This window comes from Strix uralensis, chromosome 1 (genome assembly GCF_047716275.1).
Source record: "Strix uralensis isolate ZFMK-TIS-50842 chromosome 1, bStrUra1, whole genome shotgun sequence".
In the NCBI taxonomy this organism is placed as follows: Eukaryota; Metazoa; Chordata; class Aves; order Strigiformes; family Strigidae; genus Strix; species Strix uralensis.
The window spans coordinates 54850514-54874913 of NC_133972.1; the positions used below are offsets into that span (position 1 = coordinate 54850514).

Below are 24400 nucleotides of genomic sequence, written 5' to 3' on the forward strand. Positions count from 1 at the left end.
TGCAGGGGCAGCTACAACAGCTGTGCAGTCTTAGTCCCCCTTCTGAGGGATGTACTTATCTTTTTCAGTTTACTGTTGTTTTGTTTAAAGCAACCTTCATCCCCCTCATCCCCTGTCTGTAAATATGTCAACTGTCTGGGCAGATAAGTTTTAAGACCAGTAACATCTGGTTTATAGGTAGTAAATGATCTGCCTTCCCTGATCCTGGTGGGGAAAAAGAGGTTGGAGGGAAGGGAAGATCCAAGTATTAGCAGCTGTTTCAGTCCTAAATTCAATGCTTCGGTTGAGTTGATCTCTTGAGGAACTGATGTTAAAAACTATCAGTCACACTCACAATCTGGAATTGCTTTCGTTAGGCCTCCAAGACTGCCTAGTCGGTCCCAAAGCTGACAAAAGAATACCTGCTGTCTTATCAGGAATTTATATATTCTGATTCCACAAATGTCTGTAAATGGCAGAGATGGTATCAAAACGTTCTAGCCTTCCAAAACACCACAGTAGTCTATTTCTTGGCCCAGAATTAAAAAACTACAACCAGTCATTTTCTTTTGCTTGGCTATAGCTGATGCCAAGTATTCATAAACCTCAAAGAACATTTCTGCTAAAGATTAAGTATTATACTTCAGATTTTTGTTTTTTTCCTTTTACATTCACTAACTTCATCTTCCCATCCAGTGGACTTTTCTGGCTGTGTTAGACATTCTTTCACCTTATGGAAGAACAGCTTTTCCACAGATGTAATGAATGATATTTGGGCAGGATGCATGCATGCTCGTCTGGATGAAAGTGATTTTCCACAAAGACTTATTTCACTGAACTAATATTATCCTTGTGGAGTGAGTGCATGCCTGGCATTTTCAGAATTACCTATATTATATGGAAGAATGAAAATCACAATTTTTCAAGAAAGAAAAGACACCTATCCTCTTTTCTTTGACAAAGACGCATCCTGGAGATGAGAAGGAACGAAGGCTCATATCTTTTAGTGGTTTTGGCTGAGTTTTGTTTTAAGCAGACAGGACCAATCCACTGATGTGTTATATATGAGTGGTGGAAACCCTTTTTTAATTGTCTTCAGGAAGAGGAAAGTCTTGGAGGATTTCAAATGGAGCATCAATTGCGTGTAACTACCTGTCTTTGCGCATTTATGGAGACCAAAGTTGTTAGAAGGCCACCCTATCAGCTCTGCTTTATAAGTCAGCTGCATGCCACAATCACCACTTAAAAAAACTACGGATATCTAATTTCTGGTGGACCTCTTACCATCATTCATTCCTTCTGAGGAAGAGCCCAGCCTAATGTTAATTTTCAACGTTTTTTGATGTATGGACGCCAGAACAAGACTTTCTTATGCAGACTAGTCCCCACTATAGTGGATTTATGCACTCTTTAGCAGTCGGCTTCATTTTTGTAGTTACTTATCTCATATTGGCCTCCAGAATGTATGATTTAGCTAAAAAGAACTGGTCAAGTGCAGCCAATGGAGTACATGTGAAAGCCAAGCCTGTGTCCAGTTTAATCTGTCTCAAGGATAACAATAGCGGCTAAGATACTAAAATATTGCCACAGAAGAAAGATGTGTCATTTTTGACATTTTTTGCAAGGACTTTTGCCAAGGCCTTTCATACAATGCTCCTTGTTTAGGCAAAACTATTGTTCAAATCTTGTTTCTATTTTCCTTCAGTATTAATCCAACATTTTGTCTTCAGCTATGAAAGTTTTTGCTTTGAAGCCGTCCTGACACCTCTGGGATGACAGTCATTCTATCTTGATGGCAGATGTTCTATTTCAGCAGGTGAAAGAAGGACACAGAGCAAGCTGTCAAAGATGGACAGATATATAAAAAGGTTTTTTCTTTCAAGGAAAGAGTAAAACTGGTTGGTTTTTTTTCAGACTAGAAAAAGCAGTAAGAATAGAACTGTGAAAGTAAATAATGATTATTCATTATTTATTAAAAGTGGAATACTAGAGAAATTCAATGAAACTAGTAGGCAGCAGGCCTTAAACAAATCCAGGGGTTAGACCAAATAATTGCCTTATTTTTGCAGACTTTCCAAAGAATCGACTTCTTTCTACTTTGAGTTAAGCTTCTGAGCTGGTGGGCTTGCTTGTGTGAAACAATTCAGTAGGTCGTGTGTATTTATTCATACAAAAGGGTGGCTTCCAATTGTTGCTGAGTCAGGGCAGTCTGAGTTTATTGCTGTTTCCCATCATTTGAAACAAATGCATGGCTTTAGGTTTTACACAGCAGTGAAATTTTCAATGGCATACAGGGCATACATATTTCCTGAAGTGGCGATTTCATTGCTCAAAACAGACAAACGTATGTTCTCTAGGAGCAAGTTGTTTCATTACACATACAAGTGAAGAGCGTAGGGCTAGTATGAATCCATCCTTATCACAGAGGAGAAAACAAAGTCTTCAGAGGCACAGAGGCATTCTCAGAATTACAGATTTTCTCTTCCTGATCAGTCTTTTTGGGGAAAAGGTCTAGGGTAAATACCCTGTGGTAATGTCAGGTTAAAAAAAAATAGTAATTTATTTTTCTGCCTGCTATGTTGAGCAGCTATAGACATTTTTAAAAACAAATCCATCTTAGGCCAAAGCTGACCAAAATGCCTTCCAGCTCCAATTATTGCAGATCACTTCTAAGCAAAGCTGACCTGAGAGAACATAATTACTGAAGATAATTCAACTGCATGGTGGCAATTCAGTCCCATCTTGGTCTCCTCCACAGTTTCACACATGCATGGATGCACTCCAGAAGATTAGTTCTGGGCAGTGAAATCTTTCATACGTTCTGGAAACAGTGACCATGGTCTCAGCTCCTTATTGTGAGTCCTTCTCACCCCTACTCATCCTGTGCCGTGAGGTATGAAGCAACCAGGCAATGTGAAGCCTGCCAGCACTGCCTGCCTGGGCAGGAAGAGAGGAAATAACTGCTTTCTTGAATACTAACATTCTTACTGCCATTGTATTCTGTGGATTTACTGTTTTCTGCATTCTCACTTTTTTTCAAATGACTGCCTTAGGACCAATTGGTCATCCTTGAATAGGTCAATAGCATGGTTGCACCCTCTGGATTTTTGCAGGAAGCAGCTGCCTGAAACTTGGCTTCTGGCTAGGCCTATTGGGTCCTATCCTTACCTTATCCTCAGTTTCAAGACAAGACTTACTGTGAGGGTAACAGTAATTGCATCTCTAAAAAGGCATCTCCATATCTTGTGATCAAAATAGGTTTAATTACTAGACCTGTTCAAATATTAGTAGGGTTAAGGGTTTTGTATAATCGTTACTGAAATTCTCTAGACATCTAGTTATGTAGTAAAACCTAATTCAACTGAAATAAAAATTTAGTGGACCGATGCAACTGTTTGCATAAATACTGCAGATACACATTTTATGGATTACTAAGCATGATTTCTGAAAGCTAGAGAATTCATACAAATACTAATTTCTGAGGAAGGTAAGATGAAGATCATGCCCATGTAGACCTTGTGTAGGCCTGTGACTTCCCCTACCCCCAAAACTAATCGCCTCAGGATGGACACCTGATCACCTTTGTATGGACAAACAGGTTCTAATTCTAGCAAAATAAATCTATGTGCTGTCCCTAGCGGAGCCAGTCAGTGTCCCTTTCTGCTATATTTAGAATTTTGGTCAAGGTTAGGAAATAGCACTTTTAAAAGATCCTACTTACCTGAGATTAATGGTAATCCACATTTTAAATATAAGACATCCTTTAAACAAGTTGAATCTTGTAGATGGATTTCACAGCTGTAGTATAGTTAGCACCAAGTTAGCAGTGCCTTCGTACTACTGATTTGTGTCACAGAAATGACTGAGCTAAGCAAAGAGATACTAAGTGGTCCTTAGGAGTCTGATAGTAACCTCAGTCACTGGAATTGTCTTGAAAGTAGTAACTGCAGAGTTGTCATTTGATGTGCCTGAGGAGACCTTACTGGTAGGTGCCTGCTGAACAGACCTCTCTATTCCTGGGTTTTAAAGAAAATTGTTCTTTAATCTTTTTTTAATAAGTACAATAAAGACCAAAGGTAGGATTCATCTTGTTAATTTAGGACATCTACAGCATAAGCATCCATAGCTAAACTAGTTACCTTCTGTACCTTAGCAGCAGAAGTGAGGGAAAAAAAACAGTGATTAATCTAACCTATTTATATGTCTAGTTTAGGATGATCTGTGTTGTACCTTGGTCTCCCTTGACTGTATTGGCAGTTTCCACTGACTATATAAATTAACTGGGGTGCCTGTATCAGATCTATTTGTCTGTGTTTTGACAGATGATTTCTGTTCAACATGTTCAGTGAAGGCTTGGTGTTTGTTTGTGAGCTTTGTATACATGTATAAAATGTAAATAACTGTAGTTAATGTTAGAAAACTTAACTTCAAATTCTCTTGAATGCAGCATTAGTGAAACAACAAGGGTAGCTTTTGAGGATAACAGGAAGTACAGTGTTTAAAGCTACCTGGCATGTTTTTTTCTTCTAGGTTGGCATTGCTGAAGAAGAGTGGTGAAGAAGATTGGAAGAGCAGGCTTGGCAAAAAGCAGGAGTATACAAAAGTGTCTGTCACTGATCGCAGTGCGCAGATGCAAGAAGTTGAGCAGCTGTTGAAGGTAACTCTATCCTTGTTTGCAAAAAACATCTTGCTTGAAATGCTTCAGCTTTCTGAAGATGCATCCAACTACGCAGGCATGCCTAATATTAGCTACTAGCTCCTGCTATACCTCTTGTTGTCAGGCTTGTTTAAAAAAATTGCCTCAACATGAGAGCTCTCTAAATGAAAATGTCTTCACTGTCCTGGGACGTATAATATTGGTTACAGTGTCTTTACATCAGCAGATTATGAACCAGTAAGTGGGCCTGTAAGGTTTCTGGAATGTTTACAGGTATAATTAAATAAACGTTTTTTCCCCCCAATGAAATTGGCTTAAGACTTTAAGTTCAGGTGTTTTCTTTACTATGGTTGAGCTTGTAAAAATTTGATTCCTAAAGCTGTGTTGTCTCTGTGCATATACTTTGAACAGTAATTCTGGATCCTAGAAATACTGAGGAAATGCAGGTACCAGAGCATTCATGAGCCATTTGGTTTTGGTTATCTTGCATGATCTTCGGTGTTTGTGGATAGCCAAAACCATCTGGACAAGGATTTTATCTGTCTTGTCAGTGTTAATGAATAGAGTGAGAGATGAGTAGAAAGGTGTAGAGGAAAAGGAAATCCACATTGTTAGAACACTTGGGCTATGTCTATACCTGAGTAAATTATGTTGCCCATCAGGAGTGGATCTAAACAATTACTGATGAGGACCTGCTATCCATGCTATACCCGCACTTGTTTTGCTTCAGTGAAGTTTCACTTTAGGCTAAATTTAGTCTGCTCCTGTGGCCTGACTGCTGTTAGCAGCTGTGGTGTTCCTTGGGAATCCAGGAGTGTGCTTCATCCAAAAGTTTAGTTTCATCCAAAAGTTTGTGTATTCTGCAATGAGAACCAAAGCACAGAAAGTGAGGATGACTGGGAGATTTGCTTCAAAATGGACTGCTGGTTCAAACTACAGGACTAAGGTAGACTTGCTTCCCTTCTGAGTCTAGTATTTTGAAAATGTCAGGGTTGGATAAAATAGTCTGTTTCAAAAACCTTTAATCCTTTAAGGAGTATTTTTCACAGAGGACAAGTGAAGATAAAATTTGTGTTACAAATTTTACTTGTGGGGACAGTAGTCTTTGGATCCAATTATTTAGTTGTGAAAAAGCTGTTTCTGTTAAATAGTATAGGCAAACAATAACAAAAAGTATCGTGTTCCATTAGTACATTACAAGTAAGGAGTTGTTACACAGTCTGTCATTATCGAGGATAAATCTGTGCATGAACTTGTGACTCATCAATGGTTGTGTTAACTGGACAGGAAAACAAGAAAGCTGATTTTCGCAGTTTGGTTTATGGAGTTTGTTTTGGTTTTGCCCTGTGGGCTTGCTCAAAAACGCAGTTGCTAGTTTAAAAGATGTCCTAAAGCAAAAATAGTTTCATCGAGGAAAGCAAAATTGTGGTCACATTTTTAACAGGCTAGTCTCCAAAATGACAACTGTTGAGATCAGATAACAAATGTATTCCAGCTCAAGACAATGGGGTTGAGAAAAAGCTTTAAACAGCTGCCAAGATGTAGGCAGAGACAAAACCTTTGTTCTCTCTTTTCACTCCCCAGCACCCATATCCTCCCTGCTGTGTTAACCATGTGCAGCAACTTCACTCAGCATAGCTCAAGTTAGGCTTTTAAAGCAAGTGAGCGTGAAGTGCTTGAAGGGTACAAGCTTTGAAGTGCCAATGCTAGCAGTGGGAGTTTCCGTGACACTGGGTCACCCACTCTGTTGGTTCATGTTAGCTCTTGGCTATTTAGAGACTAAATCAAAGGATTTGCATGTCTGCCAATAGGTGAAATCTTGGATGTATAAGAAGAAATGTTAGTGTTACTAGATACACAACTCTGAACTGTATCGGTATTTGGATGCTGATTCATTATGTGATACATGATAAATAATGTAAAGCTTCACTAAGTTGACCACACTGCTTAGAACACACCATGTCAGCTGCCCTTAAATCTGGAAATACTATTATTGATAATTAATCAATGTGATGGCTGTTATCCTTTGAGGACCATGAAGCAGCGTGCCACTGAAGTCTCTATTTGTAAAAGAGCTTTGAGACTACGATGTACATAATCTTAGTGCTTTCTCTTGCTGGATTGCAATAAAAATGCAGGAATTGTATTGATTACCATGTTTTGAGCTAGTTAAAACACAGCTTCCACACATGGCAATCATGCATCAACAGCAAGGGTGTGTGAACTTCTGTCATGCCCTGCTGGTTCAAAATAATGCCTGAAGTTTTCAGTTGCAGTATGTCACTCCTGTTAATGTAGTCAGACACGTTTTTAGGTTTTCTTTTGTGGGTGTGTCTTTTTTAAAAGGTTATCTAACTTGTTTTGGAGATTTGATTATTGAAGCACAGCTGTATAAGATAGAATTTATCAGAGTATGTTTAGATTTCTTATAAACACCAAAAGTTGAAAGATTCATACTCTTAATAAAGTAGTTAGATTAAATAGTTCTGTTTGATCACTTTTAGTCAAAATGCTTCTTCATAGTTGTCTGCATGGTGAGATATTTCTCCAAATATGTTATAGTCATTTATATGTAGTCTAAACTGTAGAAAACCCATAAAATTAATGGAAAAGCTGACAGAGCAACCTCAAATGGGGAAAAAAGGGACTAAGGAATTAACTCAAGGAAATACAGATGAGGGGGGAAGTTGAGATTTACTTGGAGGTCCAGCATCTGTTTTGATGATTGGTGCACATAGGAGGAAAATTTTTTGGAAGCTGTGAGACTTCTTAAATTATTTATATGTACAGTAAAACATACTCGGACAATTCAAAGAATAGCTCTAACATCAGGGGAACAACTGTACACTGAGAAATGTCTTACTGGAAAAAAATCCCCTTTATTTGGGAAAAATATTTCGGATTTAGCATATTTGTATTCGTCATCTTAGGTTGGATGGAAGACTTCCAGTTTGATGGGGTTTTTTCATGGGTAGAAAAATTAACTAAAATCTTTCCTTAGTATCAAAATAGCAAGATTTACTGGAATGAAAATTCCTATTTTATAGTCAGCCATTTTTAACAGAGTCCCTGATTAATGTGATTACCAGCTGCATTGCAGTCACATTAAAGCAGTGAATGACATTTGAAATGCACTTAATTCTTAGAGCAAGTTCAAATTGCAGCTCAGGACTGGTGTTAAAGGCTAGCGCTGAACAGTCAATTCAAAATTACTCAGAAATGAAGTGTGTAAAAAAAATTTTAAAGGACATAAGCCCTTAAAGTGACCTTCAGGCAAAATATTAGTCTCTTGGTGTGGTAACAGTTTTATCCATTTCATATATGGCATCCACCAAGTGCTCATATCCAATTCTAATCAAAGCTGAAACTCTAGATTAGGCTTCATTTTAAGCCACTCTATAACAAGCTGCATTTACCCATATTCTGTGCAATGTTCCACATTTGCTTTAACCTGTAGAAAGGAAGAAGAATTATAGATGATAAAGCCACGTCTAATCAGCTTTGGGTATGCCCAGCTCTGAGGCAGAGTTTATTTGTAGGCTTTGTTTAGAATGGTGAACTCACCTTTGCTGAGTGCTATGAGCTTAACATTTCCCTCCAGGTGGCTTTTGAGTTTATCCCAGTTTTAGTAAGCATTCTTTCCTTTCATCCAGAAAATAGATGGCTTGTTATTTAGCAGGGTCTGATTAAACTTGCAGCAGAATTATTCACATTGTGGTTGACATGGTTCATCAATTTAATGGTGCATGAAAGCAGAGACATAAAAATTATCAGCATATGAAAAGTGTATTTTCTGGCTGTGCTGTTTCATTCTGTGTTGAGTTGTAATGATACTGTTACTAAATTTTTTATTTTCTGCATGGAATGGCTTTGTAAGCATGCTGTTGTATTACAACATTTTTGATCTCTGTCTTTCCAATAGGGCAAACATTTCTAGAAGATTAAAAGATTCAGATGTACTTCATTTTAAGAAATCAGGGGAAGACAAGTTATTTCCCCCACATCTCCTTTTCTGATAGTCCAGTTCCTTTCTAATTCTTTTGCTTTGCTTCTGTCCTTGTCATAGGAACCTGTATATGCTTCTACTTACTCTCCTGTTATACCCGCTCTCCATAAATTTCATCCTTTTCTACCTATTAATCAGGTGAGCAAAAATCTGCAAAATTTAAATGCTCAACAATTTCAAGTAAGCACATTTTGACCGTTCTTTTTTTTAAATAGGAAATTAATAATCCATTTAACTGATTAGCCAGCTTAGTAAATGCTGCTTTAAAGAAATATAGTATTATGCCACTATGCTATGTACTCTTCTTCAATATAAATTCTGTTAGTGTTTCTCTTACAGTTCCTTTCCTAAAAATCTGTATCTGTTAGATTGTATAGGTGAGAAAGTGAATGGAGAGATTGTTTCATTCATTAGAATTCAATAAAAAATTTGCAAGTTGTTAAAAAGTGTATATAAAAGGAGGAATATGTAACTGCACAGCATTTATTTTAGAATAAAATGCTGTGTACCCTGACTTCTCTAAGTAATGCGCATATACAATGTAAGACATAAAATCATATCATTTATTGACTGTGAAAAGCAAGCTGCTTTTGTTCAGAGATGACTTTCCTATAATGCTTTTCCCTACTCCCTGTCTAAAGGATTTTTGCCTTGGCACATCCTGCTTCTATTCTCTGACTGTCCCATCTTCCTGCTTCTCTCTCTCTCTCTCTTCCTTTAAGGTCTGTAGTACTAGTTTGAAAGATTCAAGCGCTCTGATTTCTGATGAACGTCATCCTTGGAGATGGAAGGTGAAATGCTGTATAAACTTCCTATTTAATTATTGGAAGGAGGAGTAAGGCAGAAAATCTTACTCAGATCTAAGATGCACATTCCCAAAGCAACTTGTGGCAACAGAGTTAACTTTGTGTTTGCTTGAGAATAGAGTTCTGCTGCTGTTCCAGTAAATGTTAGAGAAGCTTCCTGTGAAGTGGTCCTCAAAATTTATGTCCATACCTCTGCAATTCCATCATAAACAATTTGAAGAACTTACTTACAAAGAATTAATAGATAATGAGAAATATAAACTTTCTTCACATAGATCTGTATAGCAAAGTTGTCTCTGAGAAGAAGTAGAATACTGGATCTTGATCTGAGCAAACAGTACCTGTTTCACATGATCAGAGGTAAAAAAAGCAAAGGCAGGAGTGGGTAAAGAAACAAGTTGAAGAAAAACACGAGAAAACAAGGAGAATTCACTAGAAAATCTCAATAGATCTATGTAAATCTAGTTCTGCTTTATTAGACCTCCTTGTCCCTTGCCTCACAGCTCAGATCTGTGGTTGTAGTACCATAAGGAATCCACTGGGTTCTTCATTCCTACACAAAATACAGTGTATGTTGCATGTGGGGAGCATTCTAACCAGCATGCATAATGGCAGTGAATCCAAGGGGCAGATAATCACTGCTAGAACAGAGGATGTTGATTATGGCAGAGGCTACTGTAACCATGATGAAAATTTTGACTACTGATAGTTACCATTTCCACATTCACTTTTATAGCTGGTTTTGAGCATTTATCTCTGAATTTACTCTGAATTTTTTTTTTAATTAAAAATTAAATTTGGGGCTAGTAGCTGAAATGTGTTAGTGTTACCTCTTCTCTATAAGCTCTGGATTTAATATAGCTTTATTACTATATACTTCTGATAACCTATTCATTTTGTTGTGACAGAGTTCGCCAGTTCTGTGTATCTAAATATATGTAGTCTAACGTAATAACATAATATCCCTCCAGTAGTGAGAGGAGGTCCCTCAGTGGGCTATTCATCCCATCTATCTTAAAAGGGAAACACCTAAAAAGTGTTCATCTTTCCATTGACTGTGGTGAGCTACATCCTGCCCTCTTAGAAAGCTGCTTCTTTCTAACATAGTGGCAAGGTGCATACAGATTCGTTTGGTTTTTTCCTGGCATATTAATCGTTTTGTTGTTTGCACCAAACACAAGTCAAGTATGTTCTATTTTGCTCAAACCACTTTTGAACAGAAAGCTGTGCATTTGCATTTGAGTTTTCTCCTTATAACAAGACCCATATAAAGTTACAGAGAAAACAATGCAGAAACCGATACTTTTACAACTGTTGGATTCTTCTTGTGCTTTTTTTGCCTTGGGAGCCTAAACTAGAGAAGTTACTTGTATTAAAAAGCAAATAGGTAGGTTTTGGATTGTTTTATATAACTTTGGTTTTAAATGGATCCCTCTTTTGAAAAATACTTTTTTTTTTTTAATGTTCATTCTTGGTTTGGACTCCCCCAGGTAGGGGCAGTCTTGATCTTCAACATAGAAAACCATGAATTCTCTTACTTCTTGCATCAAAAACCAAAACATAACAAAGCCCCATGCTAACAGACCACTCTCAGTTGTGTTCTTGTGACCTAAAGGGGACACTGCTTGGACTGGAAAATTGTAGGATACAAAACAGAGCATTGCCTAGATGTGGCCCCTTCCTTAGCTGATACTGCAAAAGCAGAGAAGTGCCTGTGCATACCATCAAGAAATGTGTTGCAGTGCTAGAAAAGACCAATACCATCATCCAACCTAGCCAAGCAGTGGAAGAAAAGTAATGCCTGTTTCTAACTGTTTTTGCATCAAGACTATAACTCCTTCTCAGACTTAAAACAGATCTTTTAGGAAAAATATCCTGTCTTTATTCTAAACTGCCAACATACAGAAAATTCACTGCAATATTAAGTAATTTTTCATGTATAATTACTCTCACTGGATAAAACAACTCTTAACCCTCTCTTCAGTAAAAATAAATACTCATCTGATAATCTGAGGTAGATTTTTTTCAAATCTTGAAAAAATATTTTAGCCCTTTCCTGAAACCTTTCAAAATTGTCAGCATCATGGATAGAAGTGTAGAGGCTGGAAATGGATGAGCTATTGCAGTACAGATTATCTGTTCAAACCAACTGTTCCATGGGTATTTTTCTCATCATCTTCTGTTTTCCTAGTTGGCTGGTGTTTGCTTGTTTCCATTTTCAAATAACAGTCCTCTTAAAAGCTTCATTTACCAGATTTTTCTGATAACCCTTTTTTACCTATCTATGTGATTATTTCTTCTTTATCTTCATCACCTTTCTGTATGTTGGTGTCATCCTGAGGGTCTTCTCAGTGGAACTGTATCTTTTTTCCACGTGCATGAAAACATTTTGATCAAAGTTGGGACAAAACAGATCACTGCATGGCTCTTTTCTGTTTAGAAATAATTTTTCAGTCAGTTAACTAGTTTGCAGCCTGTAAACTGCACTGATATTTTTATATCGCTCAAAAAAACCTCAGATTGTCATCTATGATTAACTCAAAATATATTAAAGAAATCAAAGGTAACTGTGTTAACATATTTAATCATACTTGATCTCATCAAACTTACCATTTTGATTAAACCTGTTTTCCATAATGCCATGTGGAATGGCATTAATTACGTGCCTGTGCTTTGATTCTTTATTGATTGTCTTACAGCAGTCTTCCCATGAGTGTCGGGAACAACCCACAGCTTGTGTGACCTGTACCTACATTCTTTAGTTCTACTTCTAAATGTTGTCCCCATCTGAGCTTTTATCAGTCCTATACATTTTCTCATTTTTCAAAGGCTTTTTTTTTTTTAAATCACTGCTTGTGTTTGGGGCATTCCTCTTCCAATTATTTTATGTTGTTGGATGATAATTTGTCTGATCCTTTTTCTGTTATGCTTCGTTTTAGGAATTTATCATTTGTCTGAAACAAGAGAAATCAGTGAACACATGAATGTGTTTTTCATGACAAATTAGGATGTTTCATGGAATGTGACAGCATTGGGGCTGTTGTCTTCCTTAGCTTTTATTTATTCCTGCTACACTAAAATAATTCTTGTTTTGGCTTTTTTATTGGGGTGTTTAACTCCCTTTATCAAAACGTCACAGCTACAAATTTGAGATTTATGCTTCTTTCATGTCTTAATTTTTTTTGAACTTAGAAATAAAATTTGCACTTAAACGCTTGTTGAGTTTCACCTTGCCATATTTTCTCCGAACTAGAATGTGCTTTGACCAACTCATTCCTTCATAAATGCTGTTATTTGGCAATTGTGAAGGCTTTCTAGACTACTCCCAATTACCAGGTGTGTTTGTTCTGAAATTTCTTTGACAATTGTGCTGGCTCATGTTAGTTTTCCAGCTATAGAAAATTAGTCTTCCTTTTAAGCATCAGATATACTTTTGTTTTTCACCAGGACTGTTATAGCAAATTAAATGGGTTAGGGGTTGCTTGGTGTCTATTCAGCTTATAATTTTTTTAAAAATTTGTTTATTAATAGAGGTGGGAGTCTTCATGCATTAGGAAGAGATCTAATATGGAATTGCTCTTGAGTTTTGTAACATACACATCCAATCTGATATTTTTTTTAGGAACTCCAAGGACGTTTTGTCCAACAGAGCAGCTTGAAATCTTCCATTCAAAATAATAAAAATAAAAATGTTTGTTTGTACTGTTAGAACTCTCTTTTGTCCTTTGACAGGGCTCCAGAATTACTCATGATCTCTCTTACAATTTACATGTATAGTCATTAACACATATGCATTACATGTCTCTGTCTTCAGAATTTCCAATAGCTCTGCAGACTCTGGAGCGTCAGGTATTTGCTGGAGACAAAATTCAAAATTAAGCCTCCTGTCACTTAAAAAAAGATAAATAATACATATGAAAGAATCCATATGACTCTCTTCCTGCCTCTCCCTCACTTCCCCTCATATTGTAATCAAAGTCAGCATCTTCAAGTATTTGTTCTGTGTATGAAATTTCACTTGTGGCTTCATTAGGTATATATTAATTTCCTGCCAAAAATCTCCTCAGTGTGTTGCTGTGGGGTTTTTTTCTACCAGCTGTTCATCCCAGAGGTGTCTGTGCTTCGGACATTGGAATGGGTAGAGATTGGGGAAAGTGAACAGAGATTACTTCCAGTGTTTTTATTTAAAACAGTCAGATGCTTTTACAGAAAAGGAAGCAATATTGAGTAGAACTGCATCTTGCTATTTCTACTGAACATTTCAGAGTTCTAGGGGAAAAATCAGAGGTTTTTATCTTGATTATCATGACTTGCAGTCATAGTGTCTGACTGCCCAGCTATCTTTCCTAATAAATTGAGAGCAAGGTTGCAGAGGTACACAGAACCAGGGAAGGAGTGGAGGGCTCTCATGTCCGAGTCCTTGTACAAGCCACTTCTTGGCTTGTCTTTACTCTTCTGGCTGATGGATACTCTTCCTGGTAAATGCTGAAAGCTATGAAATCTCTATTTTGGTGTGTCCTCTGCAGTTACAAGAGTTTTTATATAAAATGACTGATTTATTTAGTCTGTTTGAATTTAAGAAAATAAATAAATAAGAATATCTGGATTTATATTTCTTCCTTGTATCTTGAAATGGAGAATAGTGTTTACTTTATGTTCGTAATCTTTTGAGTCCTTTTTCATTTCCTCTCTGTGCTTGTATGAGCTAGAGCTGTGATCAAGCTTTAGATTTTCATGTGTTTTTTCAATTCTAGCAGTTAAGTTGTGAAGAAAAATGCCAAATGGCACACAGCTTGGAAGTATTCTAGAGTTAACAGTCCCATACACTAAAAATACTTCTATACTTGATTTCTATGCAGTATAATCCCTTAAATGTTGCTACTTTTTTAAGATAAGTGCATTGAAGCAATATTTCTTTGGCCTGACCTAGCTACAGCAGAGTGTGTAAATTCAGTTTCTTTCCTGGGTAATGTACCATTGTCAATCCTTTGTGTTTGGAAGGCACTAAGATACTTAGTGCTTCTAGCTGCTTCTAATTACTCAAGCTGTTGGCTGCTATCCTCTGAAGTAAGCAAGAAAAGTTGAGGGTGACTAAAAAAAAAAGATCACAGTCATTGGAAAAATATTCAGTAGAGCAAGAGCTGACATAAGAACTGAAGTGAGCACCCTCTGGAGATATAAGGCTGCTAATTCTATTACAGAATTGAGTTACTGTAAGAGAGTGATTCAGAAATCACAAACTGAAGTTATACTTCTTCACTGTTATTCCCTGTGCCACCTGCAGATTTGCACATTTGAAAACATCTGCTAAAAGTCAGTTTAGTGATCTCACTAGTGTAGCAAGTTATGCTTCAGAAGAAGGAAGTCTGGAAAATTGTATCATACACAGAGTAACTTGTTTGCTTTCCTTAGAGGGATGCCATTTGCTTTGGCTGGTAGTTTCAAGAAAAGGCCAAAGAGCACAGACCAAAACCTTATCTTCACAGTGTAATGGGGCAACAGGACAATGAAGCTTCTCAGGGTCAGTGTCGCTAAGCTGTGTCTGTGACTTTCCTTTAGTAGCTTGTTCTCCTATTATCTTCCCTCTACAGCTAGCAGTTGAAAAGTTCAGCCAGTCCTTTGCTATATCCTGGTTGGTTTATCTATTTTTTTTTTAAACATCTCTTTCTCTTTTCCCCCCCAAAAAACAGAGAGTGGTAGATAATCATGAGAGTCAGATGACCATTGAAGAAAGAAAACACCTGATTACAGCTCGAGAAGAAGCTTGGAAGTCAAAGGGTAAAGGAGCAGCCAATGACTCCACACAGTTCACTGTAGCTGGCCGAATGGTAAAAAAAGGTCAGTGATTAAATGATCCTAATACAAATAAGTCACTGCTTATCTGTCTAGTCAAAATAAAGTCAAGCTAAAGCTATGCAGAAAGAGTATCCATGTTTAGGAAGAGGAGGACTGTTTATCTTCAGCTGAATATCCTGTCATGAGACTGCTCACTCTGGCTTCTAGTGGCCATTGGTATCGATCCATTTTGTTCTGCACTGTTGCACTACCATCCAGTTATTACTGGGCTCTGACTGGTGATAGGCGCTCACTTGAACAGTCAGACGATTTGTTTTTCCTTCTAATACAATCCAGAGGACATAGTGGATTATTCTTTCTTATTTGAAAATCCAGGTGCACTGTCTAGAGAAAAGTTGTGAAATCTAGTCCTTGCTATTGCTGGCACTTCCCCTGTTCCTAGGGTCACTGGGAATATTTAGCAAACGTGTTACTTTTACGGATGCTGTTTTGGACAACAACTTCAAGTGTTGTGTTTGGTTGAAGAAATCACTGAACAGATTTCTGCATAGAACCAGAGAGTAGAAATGACAAGGGAGCAATGTTGACATTTTGAGGATCTCTTGAATTCAGTCACTGTTTCCAGATGCATCATTCTTCTGAAGTGGACAGGAATCTCTGGAGGCTGTGCATGGTAGAAATACAGCTGTTCATGCGGTGCGCCTGGCAAGATGATAGCTTTGGAAAGAAGGCACCTAAACTGATCTCTTGTGGTTAATAAATACTAAATTTGTTACAAGAACTTGGTTATTAAACACAACAACAATGAACATTGAGTTAAATGACAACCACCGAGAAAATCATTGGGGGGTGAGGACAGTATTGTAACAGGGAGTAACTCCATTTGCAATCCAAGCCACATTCTGTTGGCAGATAAACAGATACATGGTATTAGAAATTACATCTATTAGTAACATATTTTAGCTGCTGCTTATATTGTTTTGCTGCTAGGAATGCCAGTGGTCACAGTGTTTAAATGCTAACCTGTTTTGGAGGGTTGTCAAAAAAAAGTGTTCAGTTGTCCACAGATTGCTTTTTGAGATTTTTTTTTTTTTTTGCCAAATAGATTGGTCTATGGAAAGGAATAGAAGGTGATAGCATTTGTTCTTCTTAATGGGAAAATAAAAAATACCTTGAAAGGATCTCTTTAGGTGCTGCGATCATTCTTTTAGAGAAGCAAGATAATCCTGTGACAGTGGCATCAAAAAAAGTAGCCCAAGTGGGATTTTATTCAGATGTGTGCTATTTTTGTTGCCTAAAAGAATAAATTATCATGATGAGTTTTTAATTTGAGAGATGATGAGAAAGCAATGCAAAATTAAATCCTTGTTATATACATGTGCACAGATGCTGTATTTTAATTGCTTCTTATGGCTGAAAGTTTTTCAGTCCTAAGTGAAAGGTGGCATATGAACCAGTTCTCAGTGTGGTCTTGTGGATTAAGTCTTGAGAGAGCTGCTTAAGAGCTGTGTCCTCTCAAATACAATTTGATGAAGGCTTTACCAGTTGACTTAAAATCTGCTGGAATTTTGAGTCTCTTAAGTAGCAGGGGAAAAAATTGTTTGTGGAAAAGCTACTTGATTATATTCTAAATCTATCTTGGTGTTTGACAATTATGACTTGCTAGGAGTTGCAGTAAAGATAGTGGAAACATAGTTAGTATATATTCTCCCAGCACAATATTGGTTTAATCTAATCAAAATAACTAAAGGCTTAAACTTATGTGGCTCAATAATTAGTAAGCTATGGCTAAGTAGAAAATAGATATTAGAGGAAAGTTTAAATGTCAGTTTCCCCATTTACTGAAAGTCTAGGCAACAAGATGTAATAGATGCAGTTCTTTGCTTCGGTATGCTTTTCTACCTAATAAAAACCATGAAACCTATAGAGTGCCATTTCTCTTACTGGAGCAATGTAGATTCACATGAAAAGAACCAAACAAAAATCATCTTATTTTATCCACTGGGTCCAGAATGAATTGCTTAATAATGGTTACTGAAAAGCAGGGGGAGGGGTGTACAACAAAAGGAGGGAGTAATGCTTGATATGGTGAGGACTCTGACTTCCATTTCTACTTCCATTTCTGCATGTTCTTAAAAACACAACAGGGCCCAAGAATTACTGCTTAATCCAGGGACAGCATTCACAGGTCAGACGCATCCTTCTATGTGCATTAATAGAGATGGTTTTAAATTAAAATGGGGGGGTGGGGTGAAGATGCCAAGCAAAATCTTGGTAGTTTCTCTGCTAGCCATATCTTTTTGTTCAAAACAGTTGCATGTTTTTAAAACGTGGATTGAGGTAGAACTGGAGTCCAAAATGTAGACCAAGTGAACTGCTGCTACCTTGAGAACAAGCAAAACGACTGTATTCAAGAGAAATCATGTATCTTGTTAGCTTGCTTACAGACACTTGGAAATAAAGCTTTGTTCTTGTGAATGGGACAGTTTCTGAGGCTGCTGTTGATTTAAGGAGCAGGCAGGCCAGTACACTCTGCCATTCCTAATACAACAGTTGTGGAGGCTGGAGAAGTATGAGGCACTGTAGGAAGTGGCCAAACTTGTCTGCTTTCCCTAAATAGCTTTCCCTGTCATCACTGTTGGAAACATGGGCTGTCCTGGGACCGCATTTCCTATGTTCTATGTTCTTACACAGGTCTGGCTTCTCCAAGTGCGTTAACACCAGTATCATCCCCTTTCAGTAACCGGCAGAAGTCTACCATGCCAGTTACAAAGCCCTTGGAAGGTAAGGAATAAAAATGGCTGAAATACATTCAGACTTTTTTACTTTCTGTCAATTAACAAGTTTTACTTTCTGGTTTGCTTAGAAATTGAAGCCAGGCCTGATATGAAATTGGAATCAGATATGAAGCTTGACAAGCTGGAGTCGTTCTTGGGAAGGCTGAATAACAAAGGTTGGTAGAGTTACCAAAGGTGGCAATGTATCCACTCTCCAACTTCAGTAAGTAGCTTAAAGTACCTCTTAGTTAAAATATCTGGTAACAGAAACTGAATATTTCTCTGTTCAGACTGCATTTACTGATCACACAGTTTATTTTTGTGATTCAGTCTTTGTTAGATTTTAACAAAAAATATGTTACAACTTACATGTTGTTAAAGTCACAACTGCCAAAATAACTTTCATCTTTCTCTATACATGAGGTACGCATTCTTCTTCAGAGCAAAATTTCTTAAAACCACACAGCCAGTTTGAACCATATTGCCATATACAGTGAAATAGCTTTAAATGTAGTTTAATCTTTTTAAAATCAAGATAGGACACTAAGTTGCTCCCAAGCACAATTAATTCAGTTTCCCGTTTTTTTGAAAACTGACTCTCTGTAGCAGCTCATACAGCTTCCTTGTGCAACTTGTTGGCTACCTATGAAGCTGGTGTTTCCATCTCATATGTCTGTCCTCTATTTGTAAGACAAAAATGCTTTTGTAATTTGTAGAGTGTCAAATACCATAAACAAATGTATTCACATTTCAGCAGAGGAGACATAGGATAATGATGGTGCCATACTCGCTAGTCTGAAGTAGTGACTTTTCCACTCGTAGTTTTAGTAGGTCTTTTCAAAGCAAGGAATTCTGTGGTTGGAGGCAAGGTGGAATGTGCAAGACCGTAAAATGCTTGTATCATCCTACCAAAACAACTCGGTTTTGATAGTGCCTAACTTTTTATTCAGCTGTATTTCCCAAACACTTTGTAATAAAGATTATTGCATGTGAGTAGCAGTTGCACTCCATTTTTATAATTCTTTTCCAACAGACTTTTCTACCATCTCTCCTTAAAATTCCATCAATTTAAAAAAAACCAAACAAAAACAAACACCAAAAACCGAAACACCACCACCACCCCAAAAAAACCCCACCTCAACACCTACCAAACAAGACATGTTTACCTTTTCTAGAGTTAGAAACTCTGATATGATTATTTATTGAGTGAGGTTTTTTTCCCTGCAGTTGCTGGGATGCAAGAGACAGTGTTGACAGTTACAGGAAAATCTGTGAAAGAGGTGATGAAGCTGGATGATGATGAAACATTTTCCAAATTTTATCGCCATGTGGATTTCCCTTCCTCCTCAGTGCCTTTGGACCTTGATGAGGACTTTGATGCCATCTTTGATCCTTATGCACCAAAGTAAGAACTACTGGGTTGAGTTGTTTTTTCCATTGTTATGAATGCAGACATAGGGGTGGTGGCCTAAATGTTCAACTTTAAGTCATCTTGTAGATATCTTAGTACTGGCCATGTCCATTTCTTCTACACATTTCTGGAATCACTCTTCAGCCTGAATCAAAGAACTGATCCTGATGTCCTAACAAATGTCACACCCAAAATCAAAGCAAATCTCTTGTTATTAGATGATTCTGACTACAAAAATTAACTGATGATTATAAACACTGCTTGGTTTTCAGGTTAATATCTTCTGTAGCAGAGCACAAACGTGCAGTTAGGCCTACGCGCAGAGTCCAGTCCTCAAGAAACCCCCTGAAAATGCTGGCAGCAAGAGACGATATTCTTCATGAATATACTGAACAAAGACTGAATGTTGCCTTCATGGAGTCAAAGCGAATGAAAGTAGAAAAAAGTAAGCTAACAGGATGATTTGTGTAAGATGCTGTCTTGCTTTTTTAATTAAAAATGAAGCAAAACAAAAAAATTCCAACACAAAAACCACAATTGAAGGAATGGAACATATTCTCTGAGAGGCAATAAACTGAGTTATAAGGTTGACTGCAGACTGTCTAGGAGGTCTGGAGAGAAGGGCATGTGTGACTTCATCAAGGAAAGCTACCTACAGCTGCATAGGTTTAATAATTTATTTTTAGCACAGTCACCTTGTGCAGAGTGCCACTGCGCATGCAGGGTGAGGACAGGAGAACAAGGAGAGCAGATCTAGCATTATGCTATGCTGAGGGGGATTGCTGGCAACAAGAGATGAACTTCTGTTCAGGTACACTAGTCTCAATTTTGGGTCCTAGTTATCTCTCAGAAACTGGAATTAGCCTTTTTGACTCTTGACAGATTAATTTCCATAAAGGATCAGTGCTCTGTTCCAGGGCTTTCTGTTTTACTTGTGACGTTGCTTTCTCCTGACAACCAGATGGACAGCAAGAGACATTATTGTAAAATGTATTCAAAGGTTTGTCAAGCCACTTTTACCATTTTGTATACAAATTTTCCTTATTACATTTGAATAAAGGGAAATCAACTTTAAACATTGCCTCTATTGATGTCAACACTAATTATATGTGTAATACTTTGTTGCCATTTGATGAGAAACATTTCCCTGAGTTATAAATTCATAAAGTGCTTTGTCTTTCGTTGAGAAATAAGCAAAAGTAGCCAAGAATTTAGGCTTTAAGTTTACAGTAAAACATGACTAAGACTTTGAAATGTAAATGAATGTTGCATCACACTGGCTGAGACAAATTTTAAGGGAATTTCAGTTAATTAGCCTTGGCTACCCTGCTGTCTTTTATCATTAATCAATTACAAGCCATTGAAGATCTACACAGTACTTCACAAAACATTGCGTAAGACATGTTTCTTAGCAAAGTTGGTATTTCTGCCAAATAACATAATTCTGATACTGACAGTTTACTTTTGGATGATATCTAGAAACTTAGGTACTACTAAACCCACAAAGCTTTTGGGCTAGCAGTTAATCTGGTTTCAGCCTGGTTTTGCTGTTGCTATTGAGAAGGAGAAAAGCTGGAAATAATGGGGGGGGAATAACTTTATTTAATGCAATGACCAATTTTTTTGTAATTTTGTCCTTTTTTTTGTTTTTTTCTGTCTTTTTTTCTCCAACTTCTTTTTATGTACAAGTGTCTACAAACTCAAATTTCTCAGAAGTAGCACTTGCTGGCTTGGCAAGCAAAGAGAACTTCAGCAACGTTAGCCTGCGGAGTGTTAATCTAACAGAGCAAAACTCTAACAACAGTGCTGTGCCATACAAAAAGCTAATGCTGCTGCAAATTAAAGGTATACTGGAGCTATGTTTACTTTCCATACATAAGAAGCCGATTGTAACATATGGGAGTTGCTACCACAGTTGGATGCATAGCTTGTTCTAGATCTCCAGCTTGAGATTTATGTCCAAAACCTAAAAGAGCAAGTGAGAACTGTGTTACAAATGCAAAACCTTACAAATAGGTTTGCATTGTGGCCACTGGTGTGTGTTTTCCAAGGAAAAAGCAAAATATTTCAGGACTCCTGGCTGTCTCCTGTGGAAATTTTTGAACTGTCCCGTTCTTCCAGTGGTTAGTATAACTTGGGAATGACATAACAGTGTTCTTGCTCCACTTCCCCTTACAGTGTGTAGTAATGTATCTGATTCTGCAAAATAATAGCTAACTTTTTTGACGAAGTAAAATTCTTAAAACTTTTTACTGCCTACAGAATCTGTATGATAGCTTCACTTAAGCAAATGTAGAGGATTCTGGAACTTGGCTGCTGTCTGCCATTTACTTAATTCACTTCTTCCAGAAGGACACAAAGTTGTTAAAGCAAGAACAGGAAATAATAGAAATATTAGTTGATAGGAGGCAACATTTTTTTTGCTTCCTGTGAGTAAACCCTTTTTCCACAGTAGTAGTCTTTTAATTCTTCTTTAACAGTCTGTTTCCATATATTTTGGTAAATGTGCTGGGATTGTTTGTACTTCATTCAAAACAAATTAGATCTTGGCATTTGATAGCAGTAGTCAAAGGAATATAATTAGCTTTGTTTTCTCTTTAGGAAGAAGACATGTTCAAACAAGATTAGTTGAACCAAGGGCCTCGTCACTGAACAGCGGAGACTGTTTCCTGTTGTTAACTCCACATTTCTGTTTCTTATGGGTAGGAGAGTTTGCGAATGTCATAGAAAAAGCAAAGGTTAGTACTAGTTGGGTTTTTCTTATTTATTTTTAGAACTGTTGCAGCCCATGTCTGATGTAATTGAGCCTTGGTGCTGGTTGTCTCAAAAAGTGGCATGTAACTGATAGTCAGTGACAGGTAGATGTGCAGGATTCCTGTAAACATGTTTTAGCCTGTGCACTGAATGAAAGCTGACACAGGAGTGTGTAGGTAGTGAAGCTGCAAGAGAAAAGAGGATATCCTCAGGAAACAGACTTGCACTCAAACAAAAAATAGTCTGAATTGCAGGATGTCCTTTTTATTCCAGTGTTCATTAAGATCAAGTCTTGCTTTAAGGCAAATGAAAGAATTACTGTATTTCTGTAACATTTTCTCTAGTGTCTGTTTATTTAGTGCAACAAATAAGAATTTTTCCTGCTATTTGCTCTGTTTATATACTATCTACTTTTGCCTTCTCCCTGAACAAGATATGCACAAGTATTCCAAAGACATAAGCAATCTTGTTAAGATAACTGTTAATCTCTTAGGCTTCAGAACTTGCAACTTTAATTCAGACAAAGAGGGAACTTGGCTGTAGAGCTTCTTATATACAGACTATAGAAGAAGGAATAAATACCCATACCCATGCAGCTAAAGACTTCTGGAAACTCCTTGGTGGACAGACAAATTACCAGTGTAAGCATTCTTACAGTTAAAGTATCTGATGTTTTATCACAGTAAAATAGTTGAGTCAGTTCTCTTTAGTAAAGATAGTTGAATGTTAAAGGTTTTTTTATTATTTTTGACATTCTATTCCTTAAGCTGCTGGAAGTCCTGAAGAAGATGAAATGTATGAAGCTGCAATAATAGAAACAAATTGCATTTACCGCCTCGTAGAGGATAAACTCATTCCTGAGGATGACTACTGGGGAAAGGTGCCAAAATGTACCCTGCTACAACCAAAAGAGGTATCGTGACACTGCTCCTGCGGTAAGTGCAGGAACATACAGCTGACAATGACTTTCAGTAACTGCAAATGCCCGTGGAGAGGCTCAATGAAAATTGGGTCCTCTGTGTTTCTGAAAAGCTTCTGAACACTTTGCTGTCTAAAGTGTGCTGCAGGTCTCAAGAAATTAGAACATGTTATCTTTAAAGTGAAATACTATTTTAGGAAGCGTAAATCTTTTTGCCAACAGTGGCTCACTCCAAAGTCATGAAGTGCAAAACAGGTAGCGCTTTGGAAAAACAAAACAAAATAAAAACCTGTTTTCCCTTTCAAGAATTTTTATTTTTATCCTTAGCAGACTTTTCCGTTTCAAACAACCATTTCACCAATCAAAGTAGAAATGAGAGCAGATTTCCAAAATAAAGACACAATGAATTTTCTTGAATGTGTTCAAGTTGCTGCCTGTTTGCTGATCCAGGTACCCATGCTGTATGCTCTGTCAGCCTTCCCCAGCTGCAGGACGAAGCATAGATCTAAATGTCAGTGAAAGCTGCTGTAACTGGACAACAATCAGTCATGCAACAGAATAAGAGCTCTCTAATCTGCTAGTGACCTAGCTTACCACCTATAGATACACTTCATAGCATTCCCCATACTTGCTTCCAGTCATCCTCAACAATTAGACGTCGCAGTGCAGACCACTGCCCTGGCTTTACTTGCCTTGCACTGCTAGTTGTTAGCGTCACTGCAGAAACTCAAGATATTTGGAGGAATTTGTGTTCAGCGCACTGTGAGCTTGCAGCAGTAGGAAACGAGGATCAAAGTATTACCTAACCTAATGGTAGGTTGTTTTTTTGGCCTGGTTTGGTTTTTAGGTGCTGGTGTTTGACTTTGGCAGTGAAGTATATGTATGGCATGGAAAAGAAGTTACTTTAGCACAAAGAAAAGTGGCATTCCAGCTGGCAAAACACTTGTGGAATGGCACCTTTGACTACTCCAATTGTGACATAAATCCTCTGGACCCAGGGGAATGCAATCCCCTCATACCAAGGTATCAAAACTTGAGTTTGGTCTCATTGCAGAAACTTGGTTTTCTTGCCCTTATTTCACAGTGTTTGGTATGATTTTATTTCTTTTTTCCCCTGGTACAGAAAGGGACAAGGACGCCCAGACTGGGCTGTGTTTGGCAGACTCACAGAACATAACGAGACCATACTGTTCAAAGAAAAATTTCTTGATTGGACAGAGCTGAAGAAACTCAATGAGAAGAACTCTAGCGAATCCCTTCACCAGAAGGTGCATATAATAAGCATGCTAGGTATT

At 37.5% G+C, this 24400-nt stretch overlaps 1 protein-coding gene across 17 annotated transcripts in view; it reads left to right on the forward strand.

The window, feature by feature from the left end:
* The window catches only part of SVIL (supervillin), a 146770-nt gene that overhangs the window by 108980 nt on the left and 13390 nt on the right, over positions 1-24400 (forward strand). For 13 of the 17 annotated variants that reach the window (XM_074867015.1, XM_074867043.1, XM_074866936.1 and 10 more), the window contains 14 exons: positions 4510-4636; positions 8703-8780; positions 9365-9433; positions 15139-15286; positions 17939-18028; positions 18111-18197; positions 19249-19426; positions 19705-19877; positions 21122-21277; positions 22034-22170; positions 22680-22827; positions 22954-23099; positions 23953-24128; positions 24229-24373. In XM_074867015.1, coding sequence (XP_074723116.1) covers positions 4510-4636; positions 8703-8780; positions 9365-9433; positions 15139-15286; positions 17939-18028; positions 18111-18197; positions 19249-19426; positions 19705-19877; positions 21122-21277; positions 22034-22170; positions 22680-22827; positions 22954-23099; positions 23953-24128; positions 24229-24373 — 1858 coding nt within the window. The remainder of the gene's footprint in view (positions 1-4509; positions 4637-8702; positions 8781-9364; positions 9434-15138; positions 15287-17938; positions 18029-18110; positions 18198-19248; positions 19427-19704; positions 19878-21121; positions 21278-22033; positions 22171-22679; positions 22828-22953; positions 23100-23952; positions 24129-24228; positions 24374-24400) is intronic. The other 4 variants (XM_074867006.1, XM_074867072.1, XM_074867081.1 and 1 more) reach the window with 2 other exon arrangements.